Below are 17262 nucleotides of genomic sequence, written 5' to 3'. Positions count from 1 at the left end.
ATGCAGAATCTTACCTGTAAAATATGTGATTCTGCTCCTTGCCTCTTCTTTGCACCGCCCACGCCTGGTGATGCTGTTAGTCCAAGAATCTGTGGAAGTGGCTGCGCTACAGATTCTTTCTTATTGTTCAACTTTTGTTCGATGTATCTTGTCATTATGCTCTTGTACACTCCTTCCTTCTGAGTGTGGTGGCATTCGTCAATTATTATCAGTGAGAAATCTGTTAAGAAGAAAGAACTCATGTTACTTTTAAGCATAAGGCCTTTTGTGGGCAGTAGGAAAACATATGTTGTCCTCACAGCCAGGAGGTTTAGATTCCACACCTGACACTGAATTCATTACATTTTCTGTCTATACTATATTCCACTGGATTATTACTTCACCTGGGGCCCATGGACCCCTCGGTTAATGGAAGGGGTCCACAGCATTAAAAAGATTCGGAATCCTTGACTTCGAAGGTGGAAAAGTAATTTGTCTTCAGGATTCTCAATTTGTTTTGAATAGAAAAAATATTATTGGCATTATATTTTTAATGTTATAGATAATAGATAAATGAATGAATAAATAAATGAACAAACAAAACAAATGATGTGAACTGATGATTTGTCTGCCAGCTTTCTGTGAGGTGTTCCTCTATGTAAATTCCAGTAGTATTTAAACTATACAATAGCATTTCATCAACTACAAACTGCTTGACATGACTTGGGAGCACGAGTGAAACCTTCGTACTGTCAGCCTTTTCTATCCACTTTACTATGGAAAAGCAGAAATCACTTTCAACTGTCACCTACTTGTTTTCATCTGGAAAATGAACAGCCTACATTAGAAAGAATGTAGATCACAAGGAACAGGACAACGAGGAGGAGAGATGGTTCCTTGTGCCTGCTCTGCCTTTCAATAAGCCCAATTGTAGTTTCAATAGCATTTTGAAGTGAGGGTGGTATCTGGTATGGAGACAAGTTTACACTGCTAGATACTCTATTCATTCATTTTAGCAAACAGAAAATCTAACTCCATGAGTCAGATTCCGAAGCTCTGCCGTAGGAAAACAAATTTTAAATACCCACCCTGACTGACACACTGTTTGTTAATATATCAAAGTGTGATGACAAGGGAAGAATAATAAGCAGAATCTAACTGTGGAAACCAGAGTCTATTATCAGTCACTGAAATGTCATAATAAATGTCACCGAGGTTGGGTGGGACTATCACCAGAGGCCATGGGTTAGGTGAAAAGTTGAAGGGGAACATGAGGGGGAACTTCTTCATTCGGAGGGCTGTATGTGAAACGAACTGCCAGCACAAGAGGTGAATGCCAGCTCGATTTCAATGTTTAAGAGAAGTTTAGACAGGTACATCGATGGCAGGGTTATGGAGGGCTACAGTCCCAGTGCAGATTGTTGGGAGTAGGCAGTTTAAATGGCTCAGCGCGGTCTAGAAGGGCTGAAGGGCCTGTTTCTGTGCTGTACCTTTCTATGACTCTAAGTCATTATAACTTACTTGCACACAGTGTAATTCTAACTGCAATATCGTAGTGACTAAATAATCTAATTCTGACCACTGTGATTAAGAGACAGTTATTAGCAACAGACAACAGGGATATACCCTGCTTTTCAAATGGTGCCATGAGCGTCCTGAAGAAGCGTCAACTGTTTATTCATTTCCGTGGACGCTGCCTGATCTGCTGAATTCCTTCAGCATTTTATGTGTGTTTCCATGAGAATTTTTATGTCCACTTAAGACATTGGACAGAATCTCTAAAAGGGCTTGGGTTAAGCACGAGCTTGAGCCTTTTCTGTTTATTGAAATGAATCAGAACACTTGGATTCATGGAGCAGTATAATGGCAACCAATAAATGCATGCGTGTTCAGAACTAGTGAACAAAGGTAAAAGGTTTCCTTGTTGCACGCTACACACTTTGAATTTATTTTCAAGGTTTCTATAATTAGGCCAAGCCTGTCATTGAAATGAGTCATGAAGTGGCCCAGCGGTATAGATGTTGGTATTTCTGTTCCAGGGACCAGGGTGCTGTCTCATTGGAGGTTTCAGGTTCACCCCATGGTTGAATGTCTCCCCACGGCTTGCTCCCTCTTCCTCCCCATCTTCTCTACATAATGGTCAGAGTGGGAGATGGCTGGTGAACTGAAGTAGCAGCACCCTGAAACTCAAGGCCCCTCTTGAGATTGAATGTGTTTAGTTTGGAAAATGATGAACCAATCTAGATTTAGTCTCTCCAAAGCAGAGGAAGTAACAACGTGAAAACCAAATGCAATACACTGGATTGGAAGAAGTCTAACTGAATCGCTGCTCCATTTGGGAGGACAGTTTAGGTCTTTGGATGATGACTTGAAAAGACAGATATAGTATTTCCTGCAATTGTATGGGGAAATGCATATGGAAGTCGTAGCTGGGGATGTAAGATTGAATCAGGGAGTCACTAAATGAATGCTGAAATGGGAAATGAAGATGCACATATTGGTAAAATTTTGCTTCATCTGACAGCTTATGAAGGATGCTCTGATGAATGTGGAGGCTGATAGGATGGAAGATGAATCCCAGCAAAACTCTAAAGTGAGCGAGAGAGAAGTGCAAGGAACAGATGGGACACGATCAAGGACTTTTTCAATAATGGTTTTGTTATTCATTTCATAATTAATTCTTTTCAATAATTTCTGATGCGGGAAGTTTATCCATCAGTGCCTTCATGACAGAGACAGAGGAACACGAAGAATGGAATAGAGTCCTTAAACAAGACAAGTTGTCATCCCAGATTGTCTGGGATGCCATGAAAGCATATCTGAGGGGTCAAATAATCTCTTACACAGCAAATCTCAACAGAAGATCCTGTGCAGACCGATTAGACCTCATTAACCAGATTAAAGAATTGGATCAACTGTATGCTCAAACTAAGAACCCTGAACTATACAAGACGTGTGTAGAACTCCAAACTAAATTTAATCTTCTGTCTACTCAACCTGTTGAACGCCAACTTCTCGAAAGCAAGAGTCGCTTTTACATTCATGGGGATAAGTCTGGTAAATTTCTAGCCAATCAGCTGAGGCGTTCCAAAGCCAAACAACATATTACAAAGATCCGGAAGGAGAACGGAGACTTTACATTGGATCATTTAGAAATTAATGATGCATTTAAAAATTTTTATTCTCGGCTTTATTCCTCTGAATCTTTGAATGACAATATCTCTGTTGATCAATTTTTAAATAATCTGAATATTCCTTCACTTTCATCTGATTTCAAAGTCAAACTTAACGCGCCTATATCATCAGAAGAAATATCTTTTGCAATTTCTGCACTGTCCTCAGGGAAATCTCCTGGACCTGATGGGTTCCCTGCAGAATTTTATAAATCATTCTCTTCACTTCTTTCTCCTCAGTTACTTTCAGTATTATCTGACTCGTTTAATTACGGCAAATTGCCACCCTCTTTTAATGAGGCATCTATTATTCTCCTATTAAAAAAGGGTAAAGACCCAACAGAGTGTTCCTCATATAGGCCAATTTCTTTGCTTAATGTTGATGTAAAGATCTTAGCTAAATTTTTGGCTTATAGATTAGAAACTGTTATTCCCTCTATTATCTCTGATGACCAATCAGGTTTCATTAAAAACCGTCTCCCTTTTTTTATCATTTGGCGTTTATTTAATATTTTATATCACCCCCAACTGGGATTCCTGAATGTGTTATTTCCCTCAATGCAGAGAAAGCATTTGATCGTATAGAGTGGAACTACCTTTTTGCAGTCTTAGAAAAATTTGACCTAGGTCAAAGTTTCATCTCTTGGATCAAATTGCTGTACATGTGTCCTACTGCTTCTGTTTTAACTAATTTTCAGAAATCCCAGGTATTTAATCTCAAACGTGGTACCCATCAGGGATGCCCCTTAAGTTCCTTTCTCTTTGATTTGGCTATAGAACCTTTGGCGATAGCATTTCGAAATTGTCCTGAATTGACTGGGATTTGGAGAGGGGGTGTTGAGCATAAAGTTTCTCTTTATGTTGATGACTTATTACTCTTTCTCTCAAATCCGTCAACATCTTTACCTCCAATGTTTTCACTTCTTGACCAGTTTAGCCAGATCTCTGGCTATAAACTTAATTTACATAAGAGTGAACTTTTCCCAATTAATAAAGAAGCACAAGAATTAACATTTCGTGATCTCCCTTTTAAAGTAGTCCATAATCAATTTACTTATCTTGGAATTACAATCACTAGGAAGTTTAAAGATCTCTTTCGTGAAAACTTTGCCAATCTTTCATATACTATAAAACAGAGTCTGGTACAATGGTCACTTCTATCTATGTCTTTGGTAGGTCGTATTAATGTTGTTAAAATGTATGTTCTCCCCAAATTTTTATAATTACTTCAATCTATCCCAATTTTTATTCCTAAATCTTTTTTTGACTCCTTAGACTCTATTATTTGTCATATCTGTGGAAGAATAAGTGCTCTTGAATTAGTAAAATCCATCTCAAAAAACATAAAAAAGAGGATAGCATGGCTTTAACTAACTTTCGTTTATATTATTGGGCAGCTAATATACGTTGTGCTACCTTTTGGTCTTTTTTCCATGGCCAACCCGAGTGCCCTAATTGGGTGGCGATGGAGTTGAGCTCCACTAAAGAACGATCTATCTCTGCACTTCTTGGCTCTGCACTCCCTAGCAGTCTGTCCAGATAAATAGCTAATCCTCTTGTTAGACACACTTTGCGTATATGGGCTCAGTTTAGGAAATGGTATGGTTTCCATGGTTTTTCCGTTTCCAGCCCTGTCGTACATAATCACCTTTTTCTACCTACTACGTACGATTCAGCATCCCATGTATGGTATAGGAAGGGCATTAGGCATTTTGAAGATCTTTTCATTGATAACCGCTTCGCTTCTTTTCAGCAGCTCTCTGTTAAGTTCAATCTGCCCAATGCTCATTTTTTTAGATATCTCCAAATTAGACACTTTATTGCTCCTTTAATTCCTAACTTTCCTGAAATGCCTGTGAAAACTGCTATAGACTTATTTCTTTCCATTAATCCACTAAGTAAAGGTTTAATATCAATTATTCGAGATAAGTTAGCAGCCTTACGATGGGCCCCTGTGGATAAAATTAAAACGGCATGGGAGCAGGATTTAAATATCTCCTTATCTGATGAGAGTTGGGACTCGATTCTCAAATCGGTTAACTCAACCTCTGAATCGGCACCTAGAACCAAACCCCTTAATTGCTTTGTTCGGTTTCTGGGGCGAGACAGATTTACGTCTGAGTCCGACCAAATGCCGAATATTATCCTTTGTCTCTCTCCTGGCTAGACGCTTGATCCTCCTCAGATGGAGAGATGTTGCCCCGCCCACTCATGCTCAATGGCTTAACGACATTAGGGCCTGCTTGGACCTTGAAAAAATCCACTATTTAGTTCTTAATTCGGATTTAAAGTTCCATAAGGTCTGGGGACCTTTTATCGAGTACTTTCATAACCTTCCTCTTGACTAGGGTTTTTTTTCTTTTGGATCCCTTGCTTTCAGCTCCTTTTTTTTTCTGGTAGTAGGCATTATTATCCTCTGTTGCTAAGTGTATTCACAGTCTGGGAGTTTGATTGTCCTGATTTATATTCTCTATATTGTGTTGTGGTTGGTCTGGAGTTTTTTTATTGTGTTGTGGGGTTGGGGGAAGATACTAAGTTTACTTGTCTTCAATTTAGGTGCTTTTTTAAAAAATTCTCTTTCTTTGTATCATATTGTCATTGTATGCTTAATTTTGCACTGTATTAATGTTCCTCATTCTGATTTTGTGTTTTTTAAATTTGTAAAATGTATAAAAAAAACTAATAAAAAAAAACAAGACAAGTTGTGAGGAAGTATGATCAACATAGCAATGGGAGTGTGCAGGCTTCTGTTGGGTGACTATAACTGACTTATCTCCTGAGAAGGATTTGGAAGACAGTTCAGATAAGAGCCTTGTTAAGGCTACAATATATTCTTATTACCTAGATACTTAAATGTCAGAAGATAGAGTAGGAGCCAGGTATCTATTCTTCCGTCTGTATTAAGATAAGATAAAACTTTATTTAATCCCAAGTGAAATTATTGAATTATTGTATTGTATTGTGTGTTGCACATTTATTATGTTAATTTTGCTCATGGTTTGGGGTGTGGTAGAAGTGAAGAGTATAAGCATCATGCTTTTTCTTGGTTTAGTTACTTATTGTTTATTTATTTATTTATTGAGATACAGTGCAGAATAGGTCCTTCACGCCACACCACCCAGCAATCCATTTAATGCTAGCCTAATCATGGGACAATTTACAATGACCAATTAACATACCAACTGGGACACCTTTGGACTGTGGGAGGACCTGAGGGAAACCCACGCAGTCACGCGAAGAATGTACAAACTCCTTACAGAGAGCAGCGGGAATTGAACCCGGGTCACCTGCGCTGCAAAGCATTGTGTTAACCACTACTGCTGTGCAGTCCCAGTTAATTAACCCCCTTTAGTTGAGAAGGGGGGAGCCACAGGGAGGTATCTTTTTGTAGACAATATGTAGCCTTTACTTGAAAGCAAACCAAAACCGCTGAGAGATTGAGTATGGGAGTTGACATTTCCAATATGTGTTTCCAATATAACTAAATTCCAAGTTGAGAAAAGTATGTTCGATCCTTTATTACAAAACCAGCAAAGACAAATGATTTTATAGTGGTAAAGAGCTAACAAAACTTAATCAGCGATAGAGCAAAATTAACGTAACTAAACGTATTTAAATGTAATTAATGAAATAAGCCTTCCAGTTAGAGTAACTATGCTGTTGGCAAAGAATATCATTCCCCGGTTGTCTCTCTCAACTAGACTAAACTGACTAAGACAAAAAGAGAATATGTAACTATACTCATTCGATCCTACCATGTGACAAATTACCCATAATAAACGCGCAAGACAAAATACAATGCAGACAGAAAAAAGCGACATGGCTCCTACACACAGAATTCAACACAATCATCCCTCAGAAACTGATTGGAAAGCTGAGCCTAATGGGCCTGAACACCTCCCCCTGCAACTGGATCCTAGACTTCCTGACTGGGAGACCTCAGTCAGTCCTGATCAGGAGCAGCATCACCAACACCATCACACTGAGCACGGCGGCTCCCCAGGGTTGCGTGCTCAGTCCACTGCTGTTCATCCTGCTGACCCACGACGGTGCTGCAATACACAGCTTGAACCACATCATCAAGTTCGCCGATGACACGACCGTGGTGGGTCTCATCAGCAAGAATGACGAGTCAGCTTACAGAGAGGAGGTGCAGCGGCTAATGGACTGGTGCAGAGCCAACAACCTGTCTCTGAATGTGAACAAAACAATAGAGATGGTTGTTGACTTCAGAAGGGCATGGAGCGACCACTCTCCGCTGAACATCGACGGCTCCTTGTTAGAGATCGTTAAGAGCACCAAAATTCTTGCTGTTCACCTGGCAGAGAATCTCACCTGGTCCCTCAACACCAGCTCCATAGCAAAGAAAGCCCAGCAGCGTCTCTATTTTCTGTGAAGGCTGAGGAAAGTACATCTCCTACCCTCCATCCTCATCACATTCTACAGGGGTTGTATTGAGAGCATCCTGAGCAGCTGCATCACTGCCTGGTTCAGAAATTGTACCATCTTGGATTGCAAGACCCTGCAGCAGATAGTGAGGTCACCTGAGAAGATCTTGGGGTCTCTCTTCCCGCCATTACAGACATTTACACTACACGCTGCATCCGCAAAAGCAAACAGCAGTATGAAGGACCCCACGCACCCCTCATACAAACTCTTCTCCCTCCTGCCATCTGGGAAAAGGCACTGAAGCATTCGGGCTCTCACAACCAGACTGTAACAGTTTCTTCCCCCAAGCTATCAGACTCCTCAATACCCAGAGTCTGGACTGACACCTTACTGCCCTATTGTCCTGTTTAATATTTATTGTAATGCCTGCACTGTTTTGTGCACTTTATGCAGTCCTGTGTAGGTCTGTAGTCTAGTGTAGTTTTTCTCTGTGTTGTTTTACGTAGTTCAGTCTAGTTTTTGTACTGTGTCATGTAACACCATGGTCCTGAAAAAAACATTGTCTCATTTTTTACCATATACTGTACCAGCAGTTATGGTCGAAATGACAATAAAAGTGATTTGACTTGACTTGACTTGACTACGTAATATAATTTGAAACTGTAACAATAGGATGCATCTTATTCACAACTAAAGAGAAGTTAATAGCAGAAAGATTGTTTACCAAGTAGTTGGGAGAGTGACTTTGCATTTAAACAGACAAAGCATTTTTATTCCAATGTCATAACCATTTAAGAAACATTTGTCATAATAGCAACAAGATACTCTGTGCCAGTAACCAAAATAAGATCAGTCTACATGCATGAGTACTTATGGCCTGGAAGTCTAGAAATTGGAAGACAACCAGTATCCAACTTCCACTCAAATAGAGAGGTGGGATATGGACTGGAACCCGGCTCTGCAGTATTCTGCATCTCTCTAAACAAAAATCAGCTTCCGTATGGAGACAAAGGAAGGAGAGAATTATAGGGAACAGAGTTTATTTTTATAAATGCATGCATAATAACGATCAAATGTGCTTTAGGAGTCAAAATCAGTAATCAGACTGGCTAAGAACAATTTTACAAGTAACTCCACAAGGACTTAAAAATTCATAGCCTATATTTTTGCTTAGATAAATGATAATTTTCAATCAGAGGCACTTTCCCAGCCCACTCTGTCCAACAGAGAAGAGAGAGACACCTGACTAAGGCTCACTGGCTGACTGCTCAAACTTTGTGAGAAAGCAAAAGATTGAAGGAATGTAAAAGAACATGGGAGTACAAGAACTCTGTAACCAAACTGGTCACTTGCTTGTGTCTGCTTACATGAATGTTGTTTGTAACCGTATAGGAACAAAATCACATTATATACTTTGAAATGGATCACCCAGAAACTTTGCTTTAGTTTTTTGTTACATTTATGGAGTTCAACTCAACACTCTAACATAAAAACTGCATACAGGGAAGTGGGTGCAGATGATACTGAATATAAATCAATGGGGGGGAAGCCGTCATTATGAGTTTCTGAGCTTCACAAGGAAGTTCCTTCAGCTATATCACTGAAAGAAGTCAAATAGATGAGAAGTTGCAAGCTAGCTAGAGTCACTTTGGGGCCTGCTGAAGGCTCAAACCTTTGTGGATAAGGTAATCCAGCCCAGTAGAGAACAAGTATCTCCTCCAATGAGAAAATACAGTAGGTACAGCGGGAGTACAGGCGGCCCCCATTTATCGAACATTCACTTTGTGACAGCTCACTGTTATGAAAGACCTACATTAGTATAACTGTTTTTGCTAACCAAAGAGCATTTTCGCTTTTACAAAAAAAAGACGCCTGCTTTATACGTGTGTAACCCCGAGAAAGACTACCATGACCATGAAGCCTTGTGTGGGCAGTTGTGTGCACATGCGTATGCGTGTACGTGCCAATTTTTTTTCTCCACATCGATTTTGGCTCGCTGTCTTCCCTATTTTGATCATTGAAACTACACCGTACATACAATATTTCTATTTTATATAGGCTGTATATTTGTCATATCATTCCTGCTTTTACTACATGTTCGTGTTACTTTACGTTTTACGTGTTATTTGGTTTGATTTGGTAGGTTATTTTTTGGTCTGGGAACGCTCAAAAATTTTTCCCATATAAATTAGTGGTAATTGCTTCTTCGCTTTATGCCATTTCGGCTTACAAACGGTTTCATAGGAATGCTCTACCTCCAGATAGCGGGGGAAACCTGTTATAGAAGCACAGTGTGCCATTGGTCTCCTCTTGCCTTCTCTGCCATTCATACGATCATAGCTGGACTTTTACCAGATTGGAAAGGGCAGGTACAGGCTGAATCGAGGTGGCAGGGCCCAGGCCCAAGACCGAGGAATGACCTGAGATTTGGTTCATTTAAGCGTCGGCCAGGTTGAAAATGTCAGGGTGTCGGGGCTGGAGGTGAGGGCCAGGCTGGAGTTCAGCTGGCTGTTCCGTGAGGTTTACACATCTCTGCGCTGAATTGAAGCTGTGGTCTGTAACTAACAGGCTCCGGCATTGGCTGAGACTGGCTTTGTGACTGCTGGTAATGTGTTTGGCCACTGTTGCATTTGGCTGTATCCATGGGTATTTGCGTATGGTTGAATGACAATTAAACTTGAACTTGAACTCATATGCAATTAGACAGTTGTTGAGGGTGGAATCAGGTGCATTGCTGATAGAGGGGCTACCACTGGGAAGTTGAAAATTGTGGATGGTGGAAGTGGTGGTGGAGGGAATCAAGGCAAAAAAGCCAGGAATTAGTTGGGCTAAGTTCCATACCATGCAGAGGAGGAGGTGTGGAAAGAAGGGTTATTCATACTGGAGGTGAGGGACATAAAACTGGGGCAGTTCCTTGGTGGGGATGAGGAAATGGGTTTTGGTATAGAATCACATTTAAATAACATTGGGTATTTATAAGTTAAACAGGATATAAAGGTCAGCAAATCTTACAGGTCATAAATACTTAGTAGAAAAACCTAGAAGAGGCATTCAAAACATTGGCTGTGCATCATGTTGTGATATGTCACTTGTCTGGGCTCCACTCTGTATTACATTGTCAGACATGCAGAATACTGTGCATGAGGGGTAATGCAAAGATCATAGAATCACAGGATTCTATAGCACGTTACAGGCCCTTCAGCCCACAATGTTGTGCCGACCACGTAACCTAATCTAGAAACTGCCGAGAAGGATCTGTGCCATTGACAATTCAGTCCCAGATTTGCCGTTACAGTTTTTTCAAAAATCTGCTGTTCCACCTTCTGATATCTAGGCAACATTTATTCAAAGCAGACTGGATTGAATTCAGACTCGCAGCTGCTTTGCAATTTGAGCTTGTGGCCCAAGGTTATGGGAGTAAACGGCCAGGAATGTGACCAATATCTTGAGTGGTATCAGTAATGGAATAACTGCGGAGAAATGATTACCTTAAGAAAAGGTGAAAGGAAAGAAAATATTAAAAGCAACTGGAGTTAAAAAGATCCTGCAGACAGACAGAATATTAAAATACTATTAAAATATTAAGAAGAATCCTATAAACACCTCAGAATTGCTCCAAATTTAATCCTGGAACCTGGGGCAGCACAATAGTATAGTGGTTAGCTCAACGCTTTACAACACCAGCGATTTGGGTTCAATTCCTACCGCTGCCTATAAGGAGTTTGTACATTCTCCCCATGACCACGTACGTTTCTTCTGGGTGTTCTGGTTTCCTCCCACACAGATTAATTGGTCATTGTCAATTGCCCTGTGATTAGGCTAGGATTAAGTTGTGCGATTGCTGGGTGCCACAGCTGGGAGAGCCTATTCCACAATTTAGATAGATTTTAGACAGATAAAGCTAGCTGCAGCAAACACTGGAATTGATATAAAAAAAGACATTTTGGTGACAAATTCCTGCCAGAAATAATCCTTGCTCTTTGGCTGCATATGTTCAGATAATACATTTCAATTACATATTTTAGTTTAAATTGTGCTTTGCAAATTAGAAATAGGATTATTAACTGTGAAGGTAATGACTACTGAAAAAAGATGTAAGCAATAGCTTTAATAATTAGCACATTAAAAATTGTAATAACGGCAAAAATCTACCTGTTATCTTGAGATCATTAGCATCACCATTACTGGGCTCAGCCAGCTGATTCTCCAGAATCTGAGCAGTACAGATAATAATGTCATTTTCACGCACCACTTGAGGGAAGGAGATCTTCAGCTGGGTGTCACCGCTTATCTTGCTGACGCTGTACTTATCTTTTAGGAATGGATTGAACTCCTTACGGAAATGCTGGTCAACCAGGGGTACCTGAGATATGTGTGAATGCAAGAGAAACAATCATTTGTAATTTCACCCGGATGAGTGAATTAGATTATAAATTCGTATTTGTTTAATATTTTCTTCATATATGGAACAGCGATAGGTCATTAACACGGCATGCAGTAATTTCACGGTTTTGAGAGGAACTTCATTTTTAAAAAAAATTTATTTTTCATCTTTCATTGATCCTGTTATAGTTACTATTCTATACATTTTCTGAGATTAGCTGCAGAAAAATGAATCTCAGGGCTGTTATGTACTCTGATAATAAAATTTACTTTGAACTTGAACTTTGATTTTATGTTATTTCCATGCCAAGTTTTCCTGAATATCTATCTATTTAGTGATAAGGCACGGAATAACCATGTCATCCAGCATCTCCAATTTAACCCTAACCCAATCACGGGACAATTTACAATGACCAATTAACCAAGCCAGTATATCAATGGACTGTGTGCACCTGGGGAAAACCCGCACACTTCACGGAGAAGATATACAAACTCCTTACAGCGGACACCGTGACTGCACTTCAAGCTCCAATTCTCTGAGCATCACACTCCAGTGACTCCCTCAATGTGCATTTCCTTTAAGCCTTATCCATGCCTCTCTCAGAGATATATTTGGGAAATCCATTCTTTAGTGGTTCACACTTAATACTCTTCCTGCTTCTCCACCTTACACCAAGTACAGCACAGCAGTACAGGACCTTATTATTCACCAAGAGCCTCACGGCCTGCAGGAACGAATTCAGGAACGAAACTTTAATCATCTTGAGTCAAGCCTCTCCATGAAAACCTTTGAAACTCCAGCATGAAAGCAATTGGGGAAACAGCATGATTGCTCTGCAGTCTCCTTTTCAATTAATCACTAACAAATCTGCAAGGGACTGCTCAACTTTTTAAACAGCAAAGAGCAGGGGCAAGAGTGAGAGCAAATCTTTTTTGCTGCTAAAAGGTGAGGTCTCCATATGTAACTGCATAATGCTAGCAGGATTGTTCAGATCCTGTTTTTGCCGTATTAGTGTCATATCGGAGATGGCGTATCTTAATGGTGTTTGCTCTGCTGATCATGAAGATCACAAAATTTCCCTACGGTGCACATTTTTTAAAAAAATCGCTTATACTGTTATTTCAATTCATAATTCAAATCAGAATAATTGATGCTGAGATTAAGGAAGCCATTTCTGTTGGTCCACAAATCAAAGACAAACAATTCAAAAACCTTCTAGTGGGACCCAAGGAAATCGCATGGAAGGAATTCAAGGATATTGTTGAAAAAGTTCTTAGCAACTACAGAGTACCAAACTACATGCAGCTGGTCGACAACATGCTTCAAGCATACAAAACATGAAGCACAACATGTCACTAAAGATTCATTTTCTGCATTCCCATTTAGACTTCATCCCTGCAAATCTTGATGCTGGCGTTGACGAATATGGTCAAAGGTTTCACCAAGACATTGCAGTCATGGAGAAACAGTATCAGGGCAACTGGAATCCATCAATGCCAGCTCATTATTGTTGGACATTTAAGTGCGAAGCCTCAGATATTGAGTACAAATGAAAATCATCATGCAAATATTTTTAATTTAGTTGAACTACTGCCACGCGTCCACAATGCTATACAATTATTCAATAAAGTTAATTTCTTGTTTCTCTAAACTCCTGTGATGCAAGTAGTCTGAAATTATATTTGTGTTCAGCTTCAAGCAGTCTGTCATAAACAAAAAAAATTCTGAGGAAGCAACACTTTTGGAAAAACTTGTTGTCCAGTGCAATTTGCATTCTACAAACATGACATGCTAGAATACTTTGAAATGAGCAGAAGGGTTGCATTGCACTAGGAAAGTATGCATCAGTGTCCCAGACTGCAAGACTGGCCCCTCCAGAGGCTGTTCAATTGGTGTTGCATACTAATTTGGTCACAAGTTTAAGCCTGGTGTAAAAAAGATTAAAATTGCAGCCAAATTACTATGCAAGACCAAATTAATCACCTCTAGAGGGGCCAGTCTTGCAGTCCAGGACTCTGACTACATCTGGTGGCTGGCACACAAATTCCACACACAGGAAGAGGGTGTATCTTTTTTTTAGCAGCTGACTATCACCAATCTGCAGTGTGAGAAGACACAACTCACTCAGGTTTGCCGACTGAGTAAATAAGGCATCGACTCGCGGTGGTTTGGTGTCTGAGCAGCAGCCAATCAGCGATCAAAAGAGTGAGAAGACATGGCTCACTCAGCTTCGCTTGCTGAGTACACAAGGCACTGATATGCATTAGTTGAGTGTATTGGGCAGCAGCCAATCAGCAATCAAAAGAGTGAGAAGGTGTGGCTCACTCAGCCTCGCCGATTGAGTACATAGACATCGATTTGTGATGTTTGGTGTTTCGAGCACTGGCCCGTGATCAGGATTGATTGGCAAGAACAAATTAAAATAAGGCAGGGGCAAACGGAATGGCTATTGCTGAAGTAGACAATGTTAGAGTGGTTATTTAAGGTTCAACAAGGAGAGGCTTGTGAGAGAGAAGGTGAAAAAGCTGCACGGTAAGTCCTTTCCCCCCTATTTGATTAACTGTTTTCCTTCTTTACAGTTAGAACAGTAGGGATGCCAGGCAGGATAGTTGAATGCTCCTCTTATGGGATGTCGGAAGTCAGGCGGATTTCCAGAGTCCCTGATGACTTCACCTGCAGGAAGTGCACCCAGCTGCAGCTTCCAGCACTCCACATTATGGAGTTGGAACTGGAACTTGATGAACTCCAGATCAGTCAAGAGGCTGAGGGTGTGATAGATAGGACATACAGAGTCTATAGAAGTAAGGCAAGTTGGGGTGGATAAATCCTCAGGACCTGACAAGGTGTTCCCTCAGACCCAGTGAGGAAAAGTGCGGAAATTGCAATGACTCTAGCAGAGATATTTAAATCATTGCTAGTGACAGGTGAGGTACTGACGGACTGGAGGATAGCAAATGTTTTCCCGCTGTTTAAGGAAGACTCTAAAAATAAACCAAGAAATTATAGGATGGTGGGCCTGACTTCAGCAAAGTTATTGAAGGCATTCTAAGGGACCAGATATTTCAGTGTTTGGATAGACGAGAACAGCAGATACCTGCAAACACCACCACTGGGAAATCACTCACCATTCTGACTTGGAAACATATCGCCATTCCTTCATTGTCGCTGGGTCAAAATCATGGAATTCCCTCCCTAACAGTACTGTGGATGTACCTACACCTCAGGGACTGCAGCGGTTCAAGAAGGCAGCTCATCACCACCTTCTCAAGGGCAACTGGGGATGGGCAATAAATGCTGGCTCAGCTGGCAATGCCCACATCCCCTAAGTGAATAAATTTTTAAAAAACATGGACTGATTAGGGATTGTCAGCATTGAACGATATGTCTAATCAATCTTATTGAGTTTCTTGAGCAGATATCTGAAAAGTTCATGAAGGCAAGGCAGTGGATGTTGTCTACATGGAATTTAGTAAGGCAATTGACAAGTTCCCGCATGGGGGGCTGGTCAAGAAGGTTCAGTCACTTGGCATTCAAGATAAGGTAGTAAATTGAATTAGACATTGGCTTTGTGGGAGAAGCCAGAGAGTGATAGTAGATGGTTGCCTCTCTGACTGGAGGCCTGTGATTAGTGGTGTCCAGCAGAGATCAGTGATGGGTCTGTTGTTGTTTGTCATCTATGCTGACAATTTGTGATAACATGGTTAACTGGATCAGCAAATTTGTGGATGACACCATGATTTGGGGTGTAGTGGACAGCAAGGAACTCTATCAGAGCTTGCAGTGGGTTCCAACCAGCTGGAAAAATGGGCTGAAAAATGGCAGATGGAATTTAATGCAGACGAGTGCAAAGTGTTGCACTTCAATAGGACCAACCAGGGTAGATCTTACATAGTGAATGGTAGGGCACTGAGCAATGTTTCAAAACAAGGAGATCTGGGAATATTTGTTCACAATTCATTGAAAGTGGCGGCACAGGTAGATAGGGTCGTAAAGAACGCTTTTGGCATATTAGCCTTTATGAATCAAAGTAGTGAGTATAGGAAATGGAATATTATGTTGAAGTTATATAAGATATTGGTGATGCCTGCTTTGGAGTACCGTGTGCAGTTTTGGTCTAAAGGAAAGATGTAAAAAAGCTTGAAAGAATGCTTTGAAAATTAATAGGGATGTTGCCGGAACTGGAGGACCTGAGTTATAAGGAAAGATTGAATAGGTTAAGACTTTATTCCTTGGAACGTAGAATATTGAGGAAAGATTTGATAAGAGGTATATAAAATTATGAGGGGTATTAATAGGGTAAATGCATGGAGGCTTTTTCCACTGAGGTTGGGTGTGTCTACAACTAGAAGTCATGAGTTAAGGGTGAAAGATGAAAAGTTTCAGGGTATCCTAAGAGGAAACTTCTTGATTTCCATGGATAAGTATATAAGCACGCGAGGAGTATGGAAGGCTTTGGCCCAAGTACCGGTCAATAGAAGTTGGCAGTTTAAATGGTTTGGTACAGAGAAGACTGACCAAAGGGGCTACTTCTGTGTTGTACTTTTCTATGGCTCTATGACTGATATTTTTGATTTTTGTAGATATGTTGTGATGTGCACATGGGCTTCTTTCCTGGCAAGCAACTTTCATACCACTAGATATGTTTTGTGTCCTCAGTTTCAGATTAGTGGTTCAGTATAACTACTGAGATTAGCTGAAGGAGGTGTTCTTAAGTCTCTCCTGCGTTGTAAATAAATTCCAGCAAGAGGCACAATGAATTACCTTGTTAACGAGCACAATAACCTTCCCTGTTTTCCCCTGTAACTTCATTTTGTCCAGATGATGCCTAGTAATGTAGACAGCCACTCTGGTCTTTCCACTTCCTGTGGGCAGGCAAATAATGATATTTTTACCCTCCAAGGCTGGAGCTGCTACTTCCTGCTGATAGTCTCGGAGCCGGATCTCGGAAACTGGGGAATTTCGGCCATCCTTTTCGTTTTCGTCATCTCCATCTAGAATGTGACATGAAAAAGTACAGGATGTTATACAAAGGACAATATTGATACAGATCTGATTCCTGTGTATAACAATCTATCCTAATCACTGAGGATTATTTTTTAGCATCAACCCATTTTTTTTATCTATAAAACATGAAATTAATCATCAGGCTGGCATTTATTGGAATTGCCCTTGAGAAAGGGGTGGTGATCCTCCTTGATCTGCTACAGTTTTGTAGCTTCTTGTGACTCTGAGTGGAATGGGGTGGAGCAGTTTACATGCTCCTGCTACCTGACACAGTAGAGGAGGTTGGTTGGGAGCAGATGGTACAGATATTATCTCAACAGTCGGGAAGGCACA

General features: G+C 40.5%; 1 protein-coding gene across 1 annotated transcript in view; it reads right to left on the bottom strand.

The window, feature by feature from the left end:
* The window catches only part of ifih1 (interferon induced with helicase C domain 1), a 118773-nt gene that overhangs the window by 22801 nt on the left and 78710 nt on the right, over nucleotides 1-17262 (bottom strand). The window contains exons 5-7 of the mRNA XM_059966449.1: nucleotides 16687-16916; nucleotides 11694-11904; nucleotides 15-220 (exon numbers count right to left, since the gene is read on the bottom strand). Of these exons, the coding sequence (XP_059822432.1) occupies nucleotides 15-220; nucleotides 11694-11904; nucleotides 16687-16916 (647 nt within the window). The remainder of the gene's footprint in view (nucleotides 1-14; nucleotides 221-11693; nucleotides 11905-16686; nucleotides 16917-17262) is intronic.

The sequence above is a fragment of the Hypanus sabinus genome, chromosome 4 (assembly GCF_030144855.1).
Source record: "Hypanus sabinus isolate sHypSab1 chromosome 4, sHypSab1.hap1, whole genome shotgun sequence".
In the NCBI taxonomy this organism is placed as follows: domain Eukaryota; kingdom Metazoa; phylum Chordata; class Chondrichthyes; order Myliobatiformes; family Dasyatidae; genus Hypanus; species Hypanus sabinus.
This window is presented reverse-complemented; position numbering and strand designations above follow the sequence as displayed.